Here is a 19920-nt window from a genome sequence, read left to right as displayed (position 1 = left end):
CCCCCTTACCTGCTGCTGGTGGTCAGAGGGCCTTGTGCCTGGTGGCACATGGCAGCCTTGCTTCTGTCAAACTGCCCCAGAGCTACTACTAGCTAGTATGTGTATAAATGGGTGACTGACTGTAGTGTGAAGCACTTTGGGTCCTCTGGACTTGATAAAGTGCTATGCAAGTACAAACCATTTACCATGATGAGGATGTATTAAAGCTTTAGATTTTGAAGCCTTAGTTGGTTCATTCAGAATACATTGGCTGAAGACTTATTTGTTACTTTCCTACATCCAATGGTCAGTTTCACCAAAAGTTAAAAAGATTCACTTCAAAATCTATCAAAAAAGGCACCTAGTGGTGGATATTTTTGCAGAAAAGATTGAAATTTGATCTAGCATGTTGTGCCTTTTGTGACTGTCGAGGAGAATCCCTTAACCATCTCTTTTTTACATGCTTTCTCCAGTTAATTCTGTAGAGACATTAAGAATTGGTTGTCACTGAAAATTATGCTGATGATAGTCAAATATCTAATGTGGTAAATATTTTCTTATTTAAAGTTCTACCCTGTGTTTTTATCTTTTTTAAACCAAATTAAACTCTGTCGCTCCTCACTGATGTCTTAGATCAGTATTTTCTAAAATATAAATATAAATATAAATAATAATAATAATAATAATAATAATAATTATTATTATTATTATTATTATTATTATTATTATAAATACCAATATATTTACTTTTATTATGTTTTCAAAAGTTGCTCCATATCCTTTAATTTGCCTGCTTCTGTGTTCTTTTTTCTTACCCTGGTTGCACTGTTCCTTATACCTTTACGAGATATTGTATTGTAATATGTATTATTTGTTAAACAACTAAAATATGTTTTGTTTATTTTCAAAGTGACCTCCAGATACCCCGGAAAAGGTGTCCGACCAGAACAAATCACGTGACTTGTTGTACCGGTTAGACTTCCTGTTAATTCAATTCCTGTTTATTTATTTGAATGTTTCTGAAAACCGTGTCATTTAATCGTTTTGAGATTATAATAAGTTATTTATGAAGTGCGCATTTTCAAACTTCTGTTCTTCTGAAGTCAAAGAGGTTAAGCTAAGGCACCTTGCTACTGCTAGCCGCCGGAGTTAGCTGTGGTATCTACCTGCTGACAGCGGTGACTCACTCGGTAGCATTTTACCTTTGTCCATAGCACTAAACCTCCCTGTGAACGGTTCCTGTATTTAGATTGTTAGCTAACGTCATGGCCACCTTGCTGTCAGCACAATGCGCTGTCTGCCTGAGGAAACCCGGGACTCGGCTTCATTTAAGAAGAGCCGCAGCGAGGATCTCAGCTCGGTGCTACAGCAGCAGGACTGCTTCTACTGCGGACTATCTGCACGAAAGCGTCGTTCCTTCCATGCATTACCAGAAGAGTTTACCCAGGTAGGAAAACCAATGAAAAGAACACCCTTGTTAAAGAGTGAGTTTGTGATTGACTTGTTCTAATGTTAGTCTGTACTACATTGAACCTTTTAGTGAAATTTTAATAAGGTTTTTCGAATGAAAGGTTAAGAACAAATGTAGGTAAAAGGGTACGCTTGATTTCTGCTCGGGGACCACAAGATGGCGGTAAAGAATACAAAATGACTGATACAAAATACGGTCATTAAGTGTTTCACTTTTCAACTAACTTTAGTGTCTGATCCTAAGGCCAGGCTCTGAGATGGTATGGGGCAAAGCTCATTTCCACATCTATGATCACACCAGCAGACGTTTTAGAACATCGTGGTAACTTGAACACTACACCTCCAGCGATGTCCATGCAGAAAACAGACCACATTTCAAAATGTAAAACCTTTGCCATAATGCTTGAAATGTGGTGCAACCTGAAATGCAGGAAAGTCAAACCAATCTTAAACTTTTGCTATTAGGCATAGCATTATCCACACATTAAGGTTTGTTGATCTCCTTTTTTTCTGCCAAATCAGCCCTGACCCTGTTGAGGCATGGTCTGCACAGGCCCCTGAAAGGGTACTGTGGTATCCGGCACCAAGATGTTGCTGGCAGATGCTTTAAGTCAAGGCTAGTCTTCCATGGTAAAGTTTTATTGAGCTCAATCCACAGAGGTTCAATGGGATTGAGATCTAGGGAGCTGGGAGGCCAAGTCATTACCTCGAACTCATTGTTGTGCTCCTCAAACCTCCTAACCCTTCTGTTTTGTAACAGGGAGAATAGACAACTTCAGGGAATAGCACTTGCTTGCAGAACTGTACATAGCTTTCAAGACAATTTAGGTAGAAGGTTATGCCTGACTGTTTTATGTTTTGGTTGACATAGTTAACTTTTGCTTTGTTATGTAGACTCCCCGTTCCCAAGCTGGAGGACACCATCAGGAGGTATTTAGCTGCCCAGAAACCTTTGCTGGATGATGGCCAGTTCGCGTAAGTTACCAATAAGATTATCAATGCATTTTATAATTTGATGCTTGAAACTGAACATGTCACCATCTTCATCTTTTGTCTTCAGAACAACGGAGAAAATTGCTCAAGATTTCCAGAACGGAGTGGGAAGACAGCTCCACGAGGAACTGGTGGCTCAAGACAAGGCCAATAAGCACACAAGCTACATCTCAGGTGGGCGCGTTGCCCTTCAGTGGCTTCACAGATGACGACAGAATCTAATGAGTCTGTTTCAACATCAGGTCCCTGGTTCGACATGTATCTGTCTGCTCGTGACTCTGTGGTGCTGAACTTCAACCCCTTCATGTCCTTCAATCCCGATCCAAAGACGGAGTACAACGAGCAGCTGGTGCGGTCAACTAACATGGTGTGCTCGGCCGTGCGCTTTATGAAGACGCTGCGAGCGGGTCTACTGGAGCCGGAGGTTTTCCACCTCAACCCGGCCAAGAGTGACACGGACAGCTTCAAAAACTTCATCCGCTGGGTTCCGTCTTCACTGTCCTGGTACGGAGCCTACATGGTGAACGCCTACCCTCTAGACATGTCTCAGTACTTCCGCCTCTTCAACTCAACGCGCATCCCAAAACGCGGTCGAGATGAGCTCCTCACCGACGACAAGGGCAGACATCTGCTAATCATGCGAAAAGGCAACATGTATGTATTCGACGTTGTGGACAGAGACGGGAATTTGGTGAAGCCGGCAGAGATCCATTCCCACTTGAAGTATATTTTGTCTGACTCGACACCGGCGCCCTCCTTGCCTCTGGGCATCCTGACCAGTGAGAACAGAGATGTCTGGGCGGGGCTAAGAGAGAAGCTGAAAGTTACTGGAAACGCAGAGGCGTTGGGGCTAGTCGACAGCGCCCTTTTCTGTCTCTGTCTGGATGAAGAGAGCATGCGGGACCACATTCACATATCCCACAACATGCTGCATGGCGACGGCTGCAACCGCTGGTATGACAAGTCCTTCAGCATCATCATAGCCAAGGACGGTCAGACAGCAATTAACTTCGAGCACTCTTGGGGTGACGGAGTAGCCGTTCTCCGCTTTCAGAACGAGGTGTTCAAAGACACGACAGAGAAGCCGGTGGTGCACCCAGGCTCTGCCCCGGCGGCCGTGGACTCAGCCTCCGCTGTCCGCAGATTGCAGTTCCACTTGGACGGAGAGCTGGAGAGCGGTATCAAGAAAGCCAAAGAGAACTTTGACTTGGCTGTATCGAAGCTTACCATTGCCGCCATTGAGTTCAAGAAAGGCGGGAAGGAGCAGCTGAAGAAGAGCAAGCTGAGTCCAGACGCCATAGCCCAGCTGTCTTTTCAGATGGCCTTCCTGAGGCAGTACGGCCAGACGGCGGCCACATATGAGTCCTGCAGCACTGCAGCATTTAAGCATGGCCGCACAGAGACCATCCGACCGGCCACCGTCCACACCAAACGCTGCTCACACGCCTTTGTCCGTGAGCCCAGCAAGCACAGCGTGGAGGAGCTGCAGGCGATGCTCAACGAATGCTCCAAATACCAAGGCCAGCTCACCAAGGAGGCAGCTATGGGTGTGTCAACTTTTCTATTCATATATATAAACATTGACATTGGTATATGAAATAGACCGTTGTTTCATATCGGTATCAGTTCAATAAGTAAAACTGGGCCGATATTATTGTGGTTTATGTTTGTAGAGAGGGAGGGGGCGGGGCATGTGGTGTTAGGATTGGGAGATATTTAACTGAAGCAATGTCAGCGGTGTGGTTGGTTTTTTCACCCTTCAAAAGGGTAGAGAATTATGTATGATATTGGTTATTGATATTGGGCCAAGTTTTTATATCAACATCAATAAAACCACAACACTTTATTTCTGAAACACTTTAAAAGCAGCAATTGTGATAAAGAGCAGACCAAATAAAACATATAATTAGAAAGACACAAAATGTTAATTTAAAAAAACTACCCACTGATTGAAGCTACCGTATTTTCCGCACTATAAGGCGCACCGGATTATAAGGCACACCTTCAATGAATGGCCTATTTTAAAACTTAGACGCTACAGTTATGGTTGCCACCCGTCCCGTATTGAACCTAAACGGGATGCGAATGTGGATATGTAATAATAAAGAAGTGGTCCCCGAGTACTTTATATAGTAGGCTGCCCCAGTCATTGTTTCACTCACGGTGTTGGTGTTGCGATATTGTGCCCAACTGCTTTCTGGGTAACACAGACCAACCGACACGCTGCCGCCGCAGTCTCTGTCTCTCTTCCCCCGCCCCCCCCCCGGGCTTTAAATGTATAGGGGCTGGTCCCTTGGTAACAATAGTCGAAGCACCCTGGATGAATATCTAAAGCCACTTTGTTGACAAAGAATGTCAACAAAACAGTCCGACTGCGGTCAGCGAGGAGAGCCTTCCGCGACTGGGCCGGGGCGTGGCCGGACGATGGTGACCCTTCTTGAAGGTTTTTAGGTGCGCCTTATAGTGCGGAAAATACGGTACTCTATGTCATTATATAATATTACTGAAATAATTAAAACTCTTAACTCGGGTTAACCTGTAAGCCACATTGATTTCAGATCAATCAACTTGACTGCAGTGGGTTTGACTCCACCTTCTAAGTTTATCAAAATTAAAATGCAGCTAAATAAAAATTTTCAAGGTAAGATAAATAATAAGATAAATAACTGATTTTGCTATGTATTTTACCACATATTTAATTGGGTATAAATTGCTAATTAATAATTTTATTGCATTGTAGCATTTTTAAGCCTCCATATATACAAACCCTGGTCTTTCTGGAAATGACTAATTTCATGTCTTTGAGTGTCCTGAAAAGTGCTATGCAAGTCTAATGCCTCCGATAAAGTTCTGCTGTCAATATGCTGCATTCAAATTAGGGGTCGTAATGCGGTTATTGACCCAGAATTTCTTAATTTTGGGAGATTAGCCATCGGCTGATGCTTTCTTGTGAAATCAATCTTATCTACCTCACAAAGGTCTGTCGTAAAATGAGACCACTGTCTCTTTTTACGACAGACAGCTGTGAGAAAGGGAAGAAAAAAATAAAAAATGTGACAAATCAAGGACTAAAGGAACTGATTTTTCTTGTTTAGTTAATTTAATAGCTTGGACAGTGATCTAAACATTATATTTATATTTGAGAACATGATGTGCAGCTAAAACATGTTTATATTGTTTCATTGGTTTTGTTAAATATTTTTCAATAAAATAAGATGGGAACATTGAAGTTTTACTATGATCTTATTACACCTGACAGTTAGTTAGACCGTTAATCAATCTAAATGTGTAACAGCTTATTTCATGTGGCTACCTTAAATTATAAAGTCACAGCAATGTCACTTTTTTTCTTCTTCTTTCTGAGCAGGTCAAGGGTTTGACCGCCACCTGTTTGCTCTGCGTTACCTTGCCAACTCTAAGGGTCGATCTCTGCCCAGCCTGTACACGGACCCAGCCTACGGCGCCATAAACCACAACATCCTGTCCACCAGCACACTGACCAGCCCCGCCGTCAGCCTCGGGGGCTTCGCTCCGGTGGTGCCCGACGGGTTCGGTGTCGGTTACGGTGTCCACGACAACTGGATCGGCTGCAACGTGTCCGCCTATCCTGCTCGCAACGTCCATGAGTTTCTGCAGTGTGTCCACAAGTCTTTGGAGGACATCTTCAGTGTTGTGGAAGGGAAACCTTTGAGTTGAAAGATGACAGCGTGACTGATCACCACTAATAATTTGTCTTTTAGTGTAGCTAATTCCATCCGTTAACATTCAAGGAAAAATGTACTTGCATTACCAGGATTTTTAGGAGGCAAATGAAGAACTAAAATTAAAACTGCTGACATGTTGGGAAGGAACTACAGAGCAACAGGCAGTTACATCGACGTCCTCTGGAAGAAGAAGCTGTGCCTTACTGAAATGTGAACAGAAAACAACTAATCTTTACTGTAATTCATGATTTAACTGTCTTTGTTTCATAATGCAGCTTTATTGTGGTTGTCTTTTGGAATAAAATTTAAATATCTTGGATTCCAGCTCATTAATTCACAATTCCAAAATTTTCTGGACTTAAATTTCAAGATTTTTTAAATTCTGGATATTACTACAAGAGATTAATTTTAATTTTTAACAGCATGTCTAGTAAATGGTTTCTAAAAACTTTAATGAAACTAGTGAATTTTACTTTTTTTCCCCCTCAGGACTTGAATATTTCAGCTGTGTTTTAATATCTGTCACCTCTTGTCCTGTAAATACTGAAATTTGGTCTTCCTGTGCAAAATGCAGATATAAACTATATTTAAAAAAGGACAATGTACAGCTCAAACATGTCTCCATTTGAAGCACTGTACCAGATTATAACTTAAGAAAATTCACATTTGCAGTCACTTGACAGATTAGAAGCATCAATATTCAATAACATTAAACAGAAAATCCAACTCTACAAGTTACTTTCTAGTAAATGTTCTGTTTGTGAAACCCTGGTACATTTATTTTATTGAGGAATAAAACTAGAAAAAAAATACAACTTCAGCATTTTATCAAGACTCCAGTTCTAATTTAATTCAATATTTCTCAAACATTTTGCAGGAACCATGATTTATTATAATTTAAACCAGTCAAATCACCAGTAGAAGCATTTCTGATAATCAGATGCTCAGTGCAAATCTTTGGCATCTGACGAATCAAAAGGACACCATTTCCATTTTCATTGTTTATTCAAAATAAAAACTTCCACCAAAAGCAAATGTACAAAAGCGGTCGTTCAACAAAAACATCAGCTAACGTAACTAAAATCTTCCAACTGGACATTCTAGATGGGCTTGATCTTGAAGTGGAGCCCAATCAGACTGAAGACGAGACATTTCAGATCCTGGACCAGGTAGTAAAACACACGGAGTCCTTCAGGATCCCTGAAATGAAGCAGAACAGTTCAACTTCAGCCGCTTCTGACAGCAACACATGTACAGTAACGCATGTGTACAGTACCACACTGTTTTCAAGTGGAACTCACTTTGACTGGTTGACATCAATCAAAGAGCCAATTTTGGAAGTTGTGAATGAAATGTGCTCGTCTCCAATGACGATCTCCAACTCCTGAAAACAAACACAATCGCAGGTTAAAGACACGGCCAGATATAATACATGCAATTTTTCAAACACCGGTTTGGGTTTATTTAAAAAATGATCAAGGAACTATTACAATAGGCTATCCTTAAATTACTTATCTAATTTTAAACAACTATCAAAGAGTAAGAATGAAAAGAAGCAAGTAATGCAAAAAAAAATTAACATTTTCAAACTTTTCATATGAGCTATTCAAAATTTAAAATAAATAAGAATCTGACCACCCAAAGCTGTACCTATAAAATTTTGACATTTTGTGAAATATTTAATCCATATTCAGATGCAGAACAAGAAGCGCATACAAGGTCACATTATAACCTGCATGACTAAGTCAGATCTCACTCAGATAAGATTTTATTTAATAATTAAAGTAAATAAATAAACTTTTGGTCTGATGTGGATCAAAGTGGGGAGGATCACATCCTTACTAACCTGTCTTCCAACCCTGTCAGGAGGCGGCCACAGTGCATCATCTTCCTTGGTGATTTCGCTGTCATCAATGATGCGTTTCAGCTCCTCCATCACACTTTTGTGTACATAGGCCTGGTTGGTGGAGAGGAGAAACAGGGTAATGTATCGTAATTGTGTAAATCATTCAAATATGAATCTGATCTCACCTCATGTCATATACATTTCATATCTACCTAACCATGTCACTTCATGGATGGAAAACAAAAACACTTCATCAATAAAATATATGGCCAATAATTACTCTGTTATAAATTTTTGTTCCAAAAGGAGCATAACAACACAGACAATATGAGACGTTATTCGCTCTGGAGGCAATTTTACGTCGAAATTAATCAGCAGAAATTGGCCGTAGATTACCTCTTTCCTGATCATGACGTCATTCTTGTAGTTGCTGTTGTTTGCGTACCTCAGCTTACCTTTAAGAAAAGATTTCCATTAAAATAACATAAAAATGAATGAGCTACACATGAGGAGGAGCCACGAAACTAAACGCCACATGGCTTTTACGTTCTAAAATCAAAATAGTTCATTATTACTGATTTCATTTTAAATTTGCAGAAAGTCAGTACAACACCCTAAATGCTTATTAGTAGGGTTTGTGGTCACATGTTGATCTACAGAATCAATCTTGCACTCTCGGCTTGCTGTGGATCCGCTGCGGCCTGATCAAACCCTGCTGCTAACAATGTTAGCTTCACCGCAGGAAACTATAGGTAACAGTTTTACCGCCAAACAACACCCACCGTCAGGTCTGAATTCAAATTCCAGGAACTCGTGTCCAAACTTCCCCTTGTGTCCCACATAATACCTCAAATAAAAGTCACTTGTTGACATATTTAAACCCTAAATTATGCTATTTATGGTAAAGATCCAGGAACAAAACTAGCTAGCAAGTGTAGCTCGCACCAGCAAGCTTCGACGACAACGAGCACATGCGCAGTGTAGACATTTCTAAGGTGCATTTGGACTCCGGAGTTTTGTCTTGAAGGTGATTTCCAACGCCTGATCTTAGCAAGGTTGTACTTAAATGAACTATATATATATATATATATATATATATATATATATATATATATATATATATATATATATATATATATATATATATATATATATATATATATATATATATATATATATATATATATATAGTTTAAAAGAAGCTTCCAAAGACGTGATATCAAATGTCCCAAATTGTTTAAAGACACAGTTATCTTACTGTATTTAAACTTTTAACTTTGACCAAAGTAATTTTAAAAAATTGCCTTAGAAAATCTCTATCATTTTTGGCATTTGGAATTATTTGAAAAACTAATTGTTAATAGTAATTGACCTACACCCGGATACGTGAATTTTAAATTGACATCAGAAAGTGTGAAATAATGCATAGATAGATAGATAGATAGATAGATAGATAGATAGATAGATAGATAGATGAGTATTATTATTATTATTATTATTATTATTATTATTATTATTATTATTAACTAAATAATGGGGGCGGAGGGCAGCCTCGAACTCGGATCAAATGTTCCCTGAGAGACAAGTCGCAGGGTATATTTACACATGCTTCTCGGTTTCGTCGCATGTTACCGACGTCAGACGCAACGTGATCTCATCCGTAGCCGCTCCACATGTGCAAAAATAGAAACTCTCCATCATGGCGGGCTCGTTTTCCCAGGAGCTCGAGGACCTGTTGAATCCGTTGCCTAAGTTTGCGGATCCAGAGGACGACGCAGACGAAGCAACCAAAGCCCGTGTGGTCGAGAGGTTCAGCGAGGACGACGAGGATGATCTTGGGGTCGGGGTCAGTTCCCTTCGGAAACGCAACTCTTCCTTGCTGCTGGACACGGACAGAAGGTATGCGGGGAAGCCAGTGTCCCGGAAAGAGTTGCTTATGGATATTGGAGAATCAGACAAAGAAGAGGATGATGAGGTTGACACAGAGGAAGATGATGAAGAGGGTTCTATAAAGGAAGAGGACGGTGATGATGATGATGATGATGATGATGATGATGATAATGAAGAAGAGGAGCTAGAATACTTGAGTAGATATTCAAAACTAGATGCTAAATTGACACCACAGGCGAAGGACTCTGACATCACTTTTCCTGAAGAAGTGGACTTTTGTAAAATGACGGAGGGCATGGACGACCTGGGGATGAGTGAAGATGAAGACGATGGCAGTGGCGAGGAGTCTGGAGGCAGTGATGAGGATGAAGGCTCTGAGGACGATGAGATGGAAGACGAGCAGGAAGGAGACGCTGTCCACACGTTTTCTAGACACAAACTGGACGAGGAGGTAGAGAAAGGCAGGGCAGTGAAGAGTCAGCTGGCTCTCTGGGACCAGCTGCTTGAGGGCCGGATCAAACTCCAGAAAGCCCTGGTGACTGCCAACCAGCTGCCTCAGCCGCCTGCGTTCCCAGAGTTCAAGAGGAGAGGAGGGCCTGAGTACGCCGGGGCTCTGAAGAACACCCACAAGGCCCTGAAGGCTCTCCAGAGGTCCCTGCTGGAGCTGCATGACCAGTTGTTGTACCAGAGCCCCGACACACGCCCCATCTCCGTGGGGAGCCCTCCAGCTGGGAGCGAGGATGAGGAGATAAACAGCGATGGTGATGGAGAGGAGCAGGAGAGGTCATCGGCTGATGTCGGAGCACCCAAAAGGAAGCTGGACATGGCGGAGTACCCAGACTTCATGGCCAAACGTTTTGCAGCTTTCGAGCCCTACTGCAACGCCACGCTGCAGAAGTGGCATGACAAAACCCGCCTGACCACGGGCAAGAGCAGCAAAGGTTTCGGAGCGTTTGAAAGGAACATTCTGACCCAGGTGGAGCAGGTTCTGATGGACAAAGAGAGGCTGCTGCGGCGCACCCAGACCAGGCGCTCCGAGTACAGAGTCCTCGGCAAGAGAGAATCCTCTGCCAAAATTCTCGACAACATCCCGGAGGAGGTAGAGGTCGCCGAGCATCAGCCGAAGTTAAACACCCACCTGAAAGACCTGGACGAGGACGTATTCGACGATGACGACTTCTACCACCAGCTCCTGAGGGAGCTAATCGAGCGCAAGACGAGCGCCACGGATCCCAACGACCAGGTGGCCATGGGCAGGCAGTGGCTGGCCATCCAGAAGCTGCGCAGCAAGATCAAGAAGAAGGTGGACACCAAAGCCAGCAAGGGGCGCAAGGTGCGATTCCACGTCCACAGCAAGCTGGTGAACTTCATGGCGCCTGTGGACCACAGCTCCATGAGTGATGAGGCCCGGAGCGAACTGTACCGCGGCCTCTTCGGTCAGAACGCCGCAGTCAGGGAATGATGCATCAGGAAGGGGAGCGATGACCTGCAGGAACAGTTCTGGTGCTGTAGTTTGGTACTGTTAACTGCTCAAAGGACAAGCTAGGTTCTTTGTTGCATTTTAATCATTTAGGAAGACCTCGATGCACTGACCAATCAGCTAGTGAACAGAATCTGTTGATTTTCCCTTGGTCGTCTAATATCTGATTATTTTGTTGCAACTTTTGTAGTTCATAAAAATCAGGGAAAGTTTACGGACATACACACTGATGCAAAAATGGACCTCATCTTGAAATTCCTTCATTTTCTGTAAGATCCTGGCTTGTTTATTTCGCTATTAATATGCTATCATCTCTAGAAAAAAATCAACACATCAGCCTTCAAAGATACAGGCTTAGAAAATACCATATCATTAAAATGTCTCCTGAAACGTGGGAACTTATGTAATCTTTTGTTTCATATTATCTGGTAAAGATGTGATCACAGGTGAATTGTTTCAACATATTCATCTCAAAATGAGTATAAACTTCCACTGTATTGACACAAATAAGAAAACATGGCATAATCTATTTTCCAAATTAAAACTGAAAATCAACACAGTTGAAATATTATTTTGATTATGGTAAAAATGAACACTTGAGTTTATTAAATGAGCAGTCTCTCCTGCTTGTCTATAATACTCTACCTTTTTATGCCGTTCTGCTCTTTGCCATCAAACACCAGCTGACGCTAGATGGTTTATTTAGTCAGGCTACCTGCTCAGGTAGCTTCTTAAACATGCTGTTTACAGTTTGCCAGCTAATACTATAAAATATTTGGTTATCCTGCTCCTTTTGTTACCTAAAGAATAAATACTCCCCATAAAACTGTAAAGGGATTTCCTCTATTTGTTTAGTTTAGTTAATTCAAACTAGACGTTCTGTTGATTTTTCAGTTAAATCACTTGGATTTCATTTTAGAACTGATGCACGTTCTGGGTATTTTTGGATAGTTCTGTGATCTCATTCTGCTCCCTCTTTTAGTCTATTATGGGTTCTAAAGCATCACGAGGTTAGTGTGAAACATCCATCTTGGAGAAAAAGTATAGAGTTTGCGACTGGTGGTAAATTCCATAAAACAGATGACATGCGGATGTCATTTTAAAAAGAATCCACAGTTTGAAAGGTAATTGTACTTAAACACGTTCTGTATATCATAAGCAGACGCAGGTGACATGTTGCTCTGATTCATCCACCAGACCAGGCCTACAGTTGAATTGGTATCTGTAAAGATACAGAGATCGGAATCAGCTGGTTTTTTTTCTTAGTTGCCAAATCAAATCATATTCAGAGTATTAAGGCAAAACTTCCTTATTTTTAATATAAGAATAAAGTCATAGTGAAAATAGAATAAAGACACAACATTACAGGAGAAAGTGGTAATATTGTGAGTAGTTTTATTGAGAAAAAAAATATCTTCAATAGTCATCAAGATCTGATGTGACCAGCGAGGCAACGCCATCGTTTGCACAGTTGTTTCAAAGTCCTGATACTGATCAGTTGATGCTGGTGTGTTTAAAGATTTAATAATTTCCTTATTTGCAAAATGAACAACTGATCATTCCTGATCTTAATTTTTTTGTTGAGTTCTGAAACGTAATACTTAACTCTTCTAATATTATGACATTATTCTGGTAATGTTACAACTTCTAACAGTTTGTAGTTAATACTATCTGAACTTTTTTCTCATATGATTTTTCTCAAACTGGTCAAGAACTCCCATTATTTTTCACTGGTTTTAGTTCAATAAAAAAATAAGAATAGAAAAGAAATTAGATAAATGTTTGATAAATAAAAGGGAGACAATCTTGTAACTCCTACATACTCAAAGAACCTGCAGCATATATTTCACTTTTATGCAAAAATTAGAGGGAAAATAATGGAGAGAAATCAGACTTTCCAGTTCAGACCTCAAAGAAGTCAGAAATCCATTTCTGCCTGGAACAGTTACCCCCATAAAGCATACAGCATTTCCTTTAGTTTATTCCAACAAGAATTATAAAAAAGAAAGAAGAGAGACTTGGAGTCAACCCATTTTCTGTACGCTTCATAGTTTTTCAAGCAGCATTTAAAGCATTCTCAATAATGAAAATAACTTAATTTGACTGATTACTGCAACTTGGCCCAAGTGAGTTTGACTGTAATGTTTGTGAAAATGTGAGAGCTTTAATAACAGGTGACATGTCACTCTCAGTTCAACAGTAAAACAAAAATTAACCTGAAGAGAAAGAACAGCAGAGTACCTGAGAAGATCAGAAAAAGTTCTATATAAAAAGTATAAGAAAATTTACAGCAACTTTCCACATTAGACATATTAAACTTAATGCCTGTACCTGTTAGTGTACCTTTTAATAATAAAAAATCATCTGTCTGCATCAGAATATGGAAGCAAATTAATTGATCTAATTGTTTGTGAATGAGTCCAGATCATATTGAACTAAACATCTGCAGCTGGTCCATAAAGTAAAGACAAAAACCATCTGTGTTTCAGACACTATGGTCCTGGTTAAATCAGAGGATCTGAGGGGGAAACTGGTTCCTTTAGCTTGTCTCAAAATTCATTTCAAAAACAGGTAAAGCAAAACAAATGAAACAATAAAAACAACTTATTTCAACTTTAACTTGCATATATGGACATATTTGTTTCCCAGACAGGGTCAAGTTAAGAAAGACAACAATAAGAGGGACGAAAAAAAAATAACAACCAAGTGTTTGCTCCAAACATCCGAGAACCAATTTGAAAGAAGGAAATGTTCAGAGGGCAATGTGTGGGTGAAAATGAGTTGCTGATGTCAGAGGATAATAGCCAGACTGGTTGAGCAGAATACCATTTCTGATTATACAACACATTCAAGTCTGTTTCTGTTGTAAAGGCAAGCAGCTCTGGCCCCGAATCAAACTGAAATTGGATCATAAAGTTCAAACCTAAAGGAGGAAACTGGAATCAGAAAAAAAGCTTGAATCAAATTATATATGTATACAGATGTCTTTAGTCAGAGGAGAATCAGACCACTGGAAGACATTTACAGTTTCCAACTGCTGATCCGCAGCACTGAAGAAGAAGAAGAAGAGCACTTGGAGGCTGACTTGGTTTCAGGTCAGTGGGGCCGGCTGCTGGACTCCACGCCGGACTGCTGCTGCTTCATAAACCCGTATCCATTGATCCACCCGTTGGGTCGTTTGGTCAGGCCGCCGTTCAGGATGTCCTGGATGTGCTGGACAATCAGGTTAATGGCAACTGTAGTCAGAGAAAAAGACAAGAGGCGCATGTCACTGACTGTTGCCACTAAAGTTTGCAGTTGAAACATACGGATTGAGAACAAGTGTGCAGGGCTATGAAATCTTTAGAAGGTACAGCATTTCTTCCATCAAAACATTTGTATGTGGAGAATAACAGGTGCAAGTTGGTAAAATTCATTCAGACAGAAAGTTAGAAATCCTGTTGTCTTCACCTGTAGAGTTTCAGATGCCCTCTTTCTCAGCCCAGACAATGCTGTTTTGTCCCTAATCTTGCTTCTTTAGCTCCCAGAGACAAAAAAATGTGAGCTCAGAGATAAACGGTAAACACAGCTGCATCCCTCAAGATATCCCTGTTGAGTCTAGTGAAGTGTTACCAATCCAAGTTCTTGGTAAAACACAGTCAAAGTACTCACCAGTGTTATCAACTCCTCTAGGAATTATCACGTCAGCATACTTCTTGGTCTGAACAGCAAGGGGAAAAACAGAGAGGAGAGGAAGGTTGTAGTCCATATTCATGGTCATAGAATGCAAACGGCAGGAGCAGAATCCACACTCACTGGCAGGCAGAACTCCTCAAATGCAGGTTTCACAAAGTTGATGTACTGGGCTAGAATGCTCTCCAGGTCCCTGCCGCGTTCACTAATGTCCCTCAGCACTGAGAGACACACAGACAGAAGATTTTCCACGAAGCTAACTGCAGGAATACTTAGCATGACAAAACATCCAGTGCAAAACACCGAAATGCCAATTTGAGGAATTGAATAAATTATTATAAATCCACGCTACCGGTCATGGCTGTGCTTAAATAAACCTCTAGGCCTTGAAATTCTATAAATAAAGGTCATTTTCCAGCAAAACATTAGCATAAATACAGTCGCTGTGAGTAACTATGTCCATCCACTACATGTTACTGGAAAGATTTCTCTTGAAGATTGATGCAAAGTATTGTACAATCCAGTGACCACTGCCTACGCAACTTTTAAACTCCTAAACAGCTACAACATGACACAATGTGAGAATGTTCAAGGGAAATGACTGCATCTTGCAGGACACACTCTGGTTTGCATGTTAGAACTGTTACTTCTAATTAAACCTGGATCTGCTTTGTGTCTACAAAATTCAAAAACCAGAAGCACCCAAATATACGTACCAAGCATTGTGTTTTCTGTTACAAACACTGGTGACAGTTCCTAATTCCAGTACTTCTAACCGCCTGGACAAGAAAGTCACAGAGCAACACTTTTAATAAGAAAGACAAAGAAAAAAAAAGTGTTTTCTCCAAGCTTCCGAGAACCAATTTGAAAGAAGGAAATGTTCAGAGGGCAATATGTGGGTAAAAATGCATTGCTGATGTCAGAGGAGAATAGGGAGACTGGTTGAGCAGAATACCATTCCTGACAATACAACACATTCAAGTCCAAAAAAAGTCATGGTAGCATAAGACTTCACCAGACGCCATTCCAGACAGCTAAAAACATGAAACAGAGACATATTTGCAGCAACTGTATGATACACCTTCTTGAAAATAGACAAGAAGAACTAAGGAAGTTCTGAAAGCAACCGCTGTTCAATTCAGTACTAGAGGATCAGTAAGTGTATTTTCTGGGATAAGGCCAGTGTGTCCTCAGGGTTGCAACTACATGTTATTCAGGTGGATGTGAAAACATAAATCGCCCCTCCTCCCCAGAAAGAAGGTACGTTAAAGGTAAAACTCGCAACATTTATCTCGTTATGTGCGCGAGGTGAAGGAGCCTAAGGGCGCGCTGAAGTGTATGCGAAGACATCATCGGCGCGCCAACCCTCCAGACAGGGTTTTGACGCCCCCTCTGGTGCAGCGCCCCTATGCGTTGCATGCGCTGCATACCCACTTTTTGCGCCACTGTGTGTCCTTATCCTAGTCACAAGGGGCTCCAGAAACATTAAAAAAATACAGCCCAAGCACCTTTAGCTAAGCATCTTTTCACTTTAAGAATATGACAACACCTCTGCGCGACAGACGTGTGTCTGCGTCCGTATCCACAAACAGTTTCATTTGGAAAAGGTCTCGAATCTCCTGAGAGTAGAACATCAAGATGCCTTCGAACAGCACCACATCGGCAGGGTACACTGTGACCGTCTCTTCCTTCCTGATGGACAGAGAGCAAACACAAAGCACTAAAGCCATTTCTGCTATGTCTCACTATGTCCATATGAGACATAAGGTCTGCTTTGAGATTTTTACCTTTATCCGAGTTCACACAAGCTATCAGAGTTGTAGGATTGTAAGGTTAAGAAAAAACTCACCTGGAATGGGAGACAAAGTCATAAACAGGAATGTGGACAGTTTTTCCTTCTTTGATGTCCCAAAGGGTCTCAATTATAAGGTCATTGTCAAATGCATCTAGACCGAAGGAAAGAACAAAACAGTAAAAATATAACTTCTCAAAAACGCAGTTGAATAAGCCATCTGTTAGGGTGAAAAACTTTCAAATCTTTCCTTTTAATGAAGAAGTGAAGACCACTGCAATACCTGGGTGGTCAAAGTTGAACTGGCCCTTGAGAGCCTTGGCCTTGTGCTCTGGGGTCAGGACCTTGTAGAAGCTGTCCTGACTGAGGATGGCCACTTGACGCTGGTGGTGGTCGATCTCGTTCTGGCCCAGCAGCTCCATGATTTTGTTGCACACTGATGACTGGCCAAACGAGAACATAAACACCAAGCAGAATTATCAGAGTCACAGACTGCACTCTGAGTTTTCTGTCATAGCCCAGAGAGCAAAGGTTGGGATGCTGGTAGGAGTTTGTCCTGTAACTCGTGGATTACCAGTTCAAACCCCTGCACAGTCTGTCTCAGTCGTTGTCTACTTGGGCAAGACACTTCACCTGCTGGTGGTGGTCAGAGAGTCCAGTAGTGCTGGTGCTGGCATGGTAACCTTGCTTTTGTCAGACTACTGACTACAATGTACTACCTTACCACCATCAGTGTGCGAATGACTGAAGGTAGTGTGATCGCTATAGAGTTACCTGGCCATTGACCAATTAGAGTATATTGAAGTATGTCATGGAAACAGCTGATTGTTCTCAAACAATTCATGGTGTACAAAATTACTTCAGAAGAGCCAGACTACCCCGTCCTAGGTTAAACTTCTACACACTGTTCCTCCAGTCACATAAAATTCCATCTGAGCTGGTCACAACATTTAAAAAATATTTACTGATATGTAGATCAATAAATGGAGGCTTGCCAAAGGGCACATCGGCAAGTGACAGGAGGACGCTGGAATCCAACCCACAACTTTCAGAATGCAATACAACAAAACTTCCCACTAACACACAATCGCCCTGTCTGTACTACACCCTCTCCTGTAATGTCCATAATATTTTTTAGTCAAGAATTATGAAACTTTACACATTAGCTTGTTATAAAAAGCACTTTCCTTGATACCCTTAATGTCAACAAAGCAACAAAACAATGTCAAATCTGGTAACATTCCAAGATGGGGGAGAGGGGAGAATAGTAAACTTTTTGCCTATGTTTAGTGCATAAAATAGATAAATGCATCTTACTTAACAAGCATTAAATAAATCCATATTTGACATTGCTTGATATAAAATGCAACTTTAGCTTTCTTTGCAGCTCACAGACAAACACAATAAGAAGAAGCACAGTTCAACCCCCATTTGGATAACATGGAAACAGGTGTTTCTGTGAACGGTTACTTTCAGACAGTGGCGCATGACATCAGGAAACAGAAACCACCAACAACTGAATGCTCAACCACAAATAAAGTTTTGCCGATTGAATCGACTACAACTTACAACTTATTGAATGCATACATAACAAGGCAATAAAATAAAATAAAATCCGCAATATTTTTTTCTGCAACACAACCATGCGCCAAAGCAGCTTTTTTTTTTTCTATAGAAGAAAGGACTCTGAAAGACTTGCAAGCTTCAACATTCTGTAGACTTTGGGAATAAAGTTATGAGGAGGAAGAACAGAAACAGTGCATGTAGATACATGAGAAACAAGAAAAAGTAATACATGATCCCATAATAAACAACTGCAACAAAATCCCTCCATTTTTATTCTAAAGTAACACATTTTACTCCCTGGAGAGATATGTTGTAGTTTATTCTGATTTGACTGAATCTGTAGCCTCTGCACAGCTGCTGCTGATAAACTGAAATCTGCTCATTCTCTTTGTTCTTATCTTTTATATATACCTTGCAAATGACCCTTCTATGTTACTAATCAAGCAACACCCTGAAGGATGATGCAAAGTATAGAAAAAATAATTAAGGGAAACAAGCAAACAAAAAAATAAGAATCGATCACAACGTGATCTTTGTTGATCACAACGTCAACAAAGAACATTTTCGGCTGCTGTGATGGAAATGCCAACCTTGCCGCTGGCCGTGCCGCCGGCCACACCGATCAGGAACGGCTGCCGGTGCCTGTCACGCTGCGGGTCACCCGGCTTTGTCTCGCTGTCTCCCGGCATGCTTCATCTGCCGGCCGATGCGGTCTGTGCATGCCGGTGTGTGTGCGCGCGCGCTTCTCCTATTTCATCACGGTGACGGTGAGTAGGAGGATAGTGACGTCAGATCACAGAAAATGGGAGGGAGTTCAATTCAGTTTATTTATATTGAGACACTTTACAAAAGAAGAAGACTCCTAGTCAGGTCAATTCACTCCAACTTGATCCTATTATTAACAAGTTCAGTAAAATTTTCAAATTGGTTTGTTAAAATGGTTGTAGAAAACCCTTTAGACAGCTCAGAGACATTGACTTTGCAGCAATCACTCATATTGATATTAATGCATGTGGTGGAAGTTGAAAGGAAAACTCCCCTTTAACAGGAAGAAACCTCCAGCAGAACAAGGCTCAGTGTGAGCAGCCAAGAAGATAAAGACTGCACTCAAAAAGAAGAGGAAAAACATAAGCATTGATCAGCACTGATTCATAATAATAATAATAATAATAATAATAATAATAATAATAATAATAATAATAATAATAATAATAATAATAATAATAATAATAATAATAGAGAACGTAAGTTGTTGGTAGCAACAAGCAACAACCCTCCAGGTGCTGCAGCTAAACCAGATATAGATTCTATGAAGAGACAGACCGTACAGATAAAATCTGCAGTAACTGCAAATACTGCAAATTTGGAGAGTAGTAGGGGGATATAGCAGAGTTGTCAATATGCAGTCTAAGCCTATGGCTACAGATATAGTAAGGATAACCAATCTAACTATAAACTTTAGTCTTAAATATAGACTGATGATATGATCTTTCTCCCATTCTACCTTTAGAAACCTCTAGGAGTTACA

At 40.8% G+C, this 19920-nt stretch overlaps 4 protein-coding genes across 4 annotated transcripts; 2 read left to right on the top strand and 2 right to left on the bottom strand.

Annotated features, from left to right (window-relative positions):
• Positions 1-917: 917 nt before the first annotated feature.
• Positions 918-6465, top strand: cpt2 (carnitine palmitoyltransferase 2). The gene is made up of 5 exons (XM_008407799.2): positions 918-1426; positions 2344-2424; positions 2510-2616; positions 2685-3989; positions 5810-6465. Exons 1-5 carry the CDS (start codon positions 1245-1247, stop codon positions 6136-6138), a joined length of 2004 nt encoding a protein of 667 aa, XP_008406021.1. The 5' UTR covers positions 918-1244; the 3' UTR covers positions 6139-6465.
• A 667-nt stretch (positions 6466-7132) lies between these two features.
• Positions 7133-8980, bottom strand: magoh (mago homolog, exon junction complex subunit). The gene is made up of 5 exons (XM_008407798.3): positions 8775-8980; positions 8389-8447; positions 7993-8103; positions 7448-7530; positions 7133-7346 (listed from the first exon to the last, which is right to left on the bottom strand). Exons 1-5 carry the CDS (start codon positions 8863-8865, stop codon positions 7247-7249), a joined length of 444 nt encoding a protein of 147 aa, XP_008406020.1. The 5' UTR covers positions 8866-8980; the 3' UTR covers positions 7133-7246.
• A 639-nt stretch (positions 8981-9619) lies between these two features.
• Positions 9620-11921, top strand: aatf (apoptosis antagonizing transcription factor). The gene has a single exon (XM_008407797.3). It carries the CDS (start codon positions 9692-9694, stop codon positions 11342-11344), a length of 1653 nt encoding a protein of 550 aa, XP_008406019.2. The 5' UTR covers positions 9620-9691; the 3' UTR covers positions 11345-11921.
• Positions 11922-12732: 811 nt separating this feature from the next.
• uck2a (uridine-cytidine kinase 2a) lies at positions 12733-19477 on the bottom strand. Its single transcript, XM_008407796.3, has 7 exons — positions 18983-19477; positions 17110-17269; positions 16884-16980; positions 16584-16726; positions 15158-15255; positions 15014-15062; positions 12733-14598 (listed from the first exon to the last, which is right to left on the bottom strand). Exons 1-7 carry the CDS (start codon positions 19079-19081, stop codon positions 14459-14461), a joined length of 786 nt encoding a protein of 261 aa, XP_008406018.1. The 5' UTR covers positions 19082-19477; the 3' UTR covers positions 12733-14458.
• Positions 19478-19920: the final 443 nt, after the last annotated feature.

The sequence above is a fragment of the Poecilia reticulata genome, chromosome 4 (genome assembly GCF_904066995.2).
Source record: "Poecilia reticulata chromosome 4, P_reticulata-male-v2, whole genome shotgun sequence".
Classification (NCBI taxonomy): Eukaryota; Metazoa; Chordata; class Actinopteri; order Cyprinodontiformes; family Poeciliidae; genus Poecilia; species Poecilia reticulata.
Note: the sequence above shows the minus strand (reverse complement) of the source record. Positions and strands in the feature narration are given on the sequence as shown.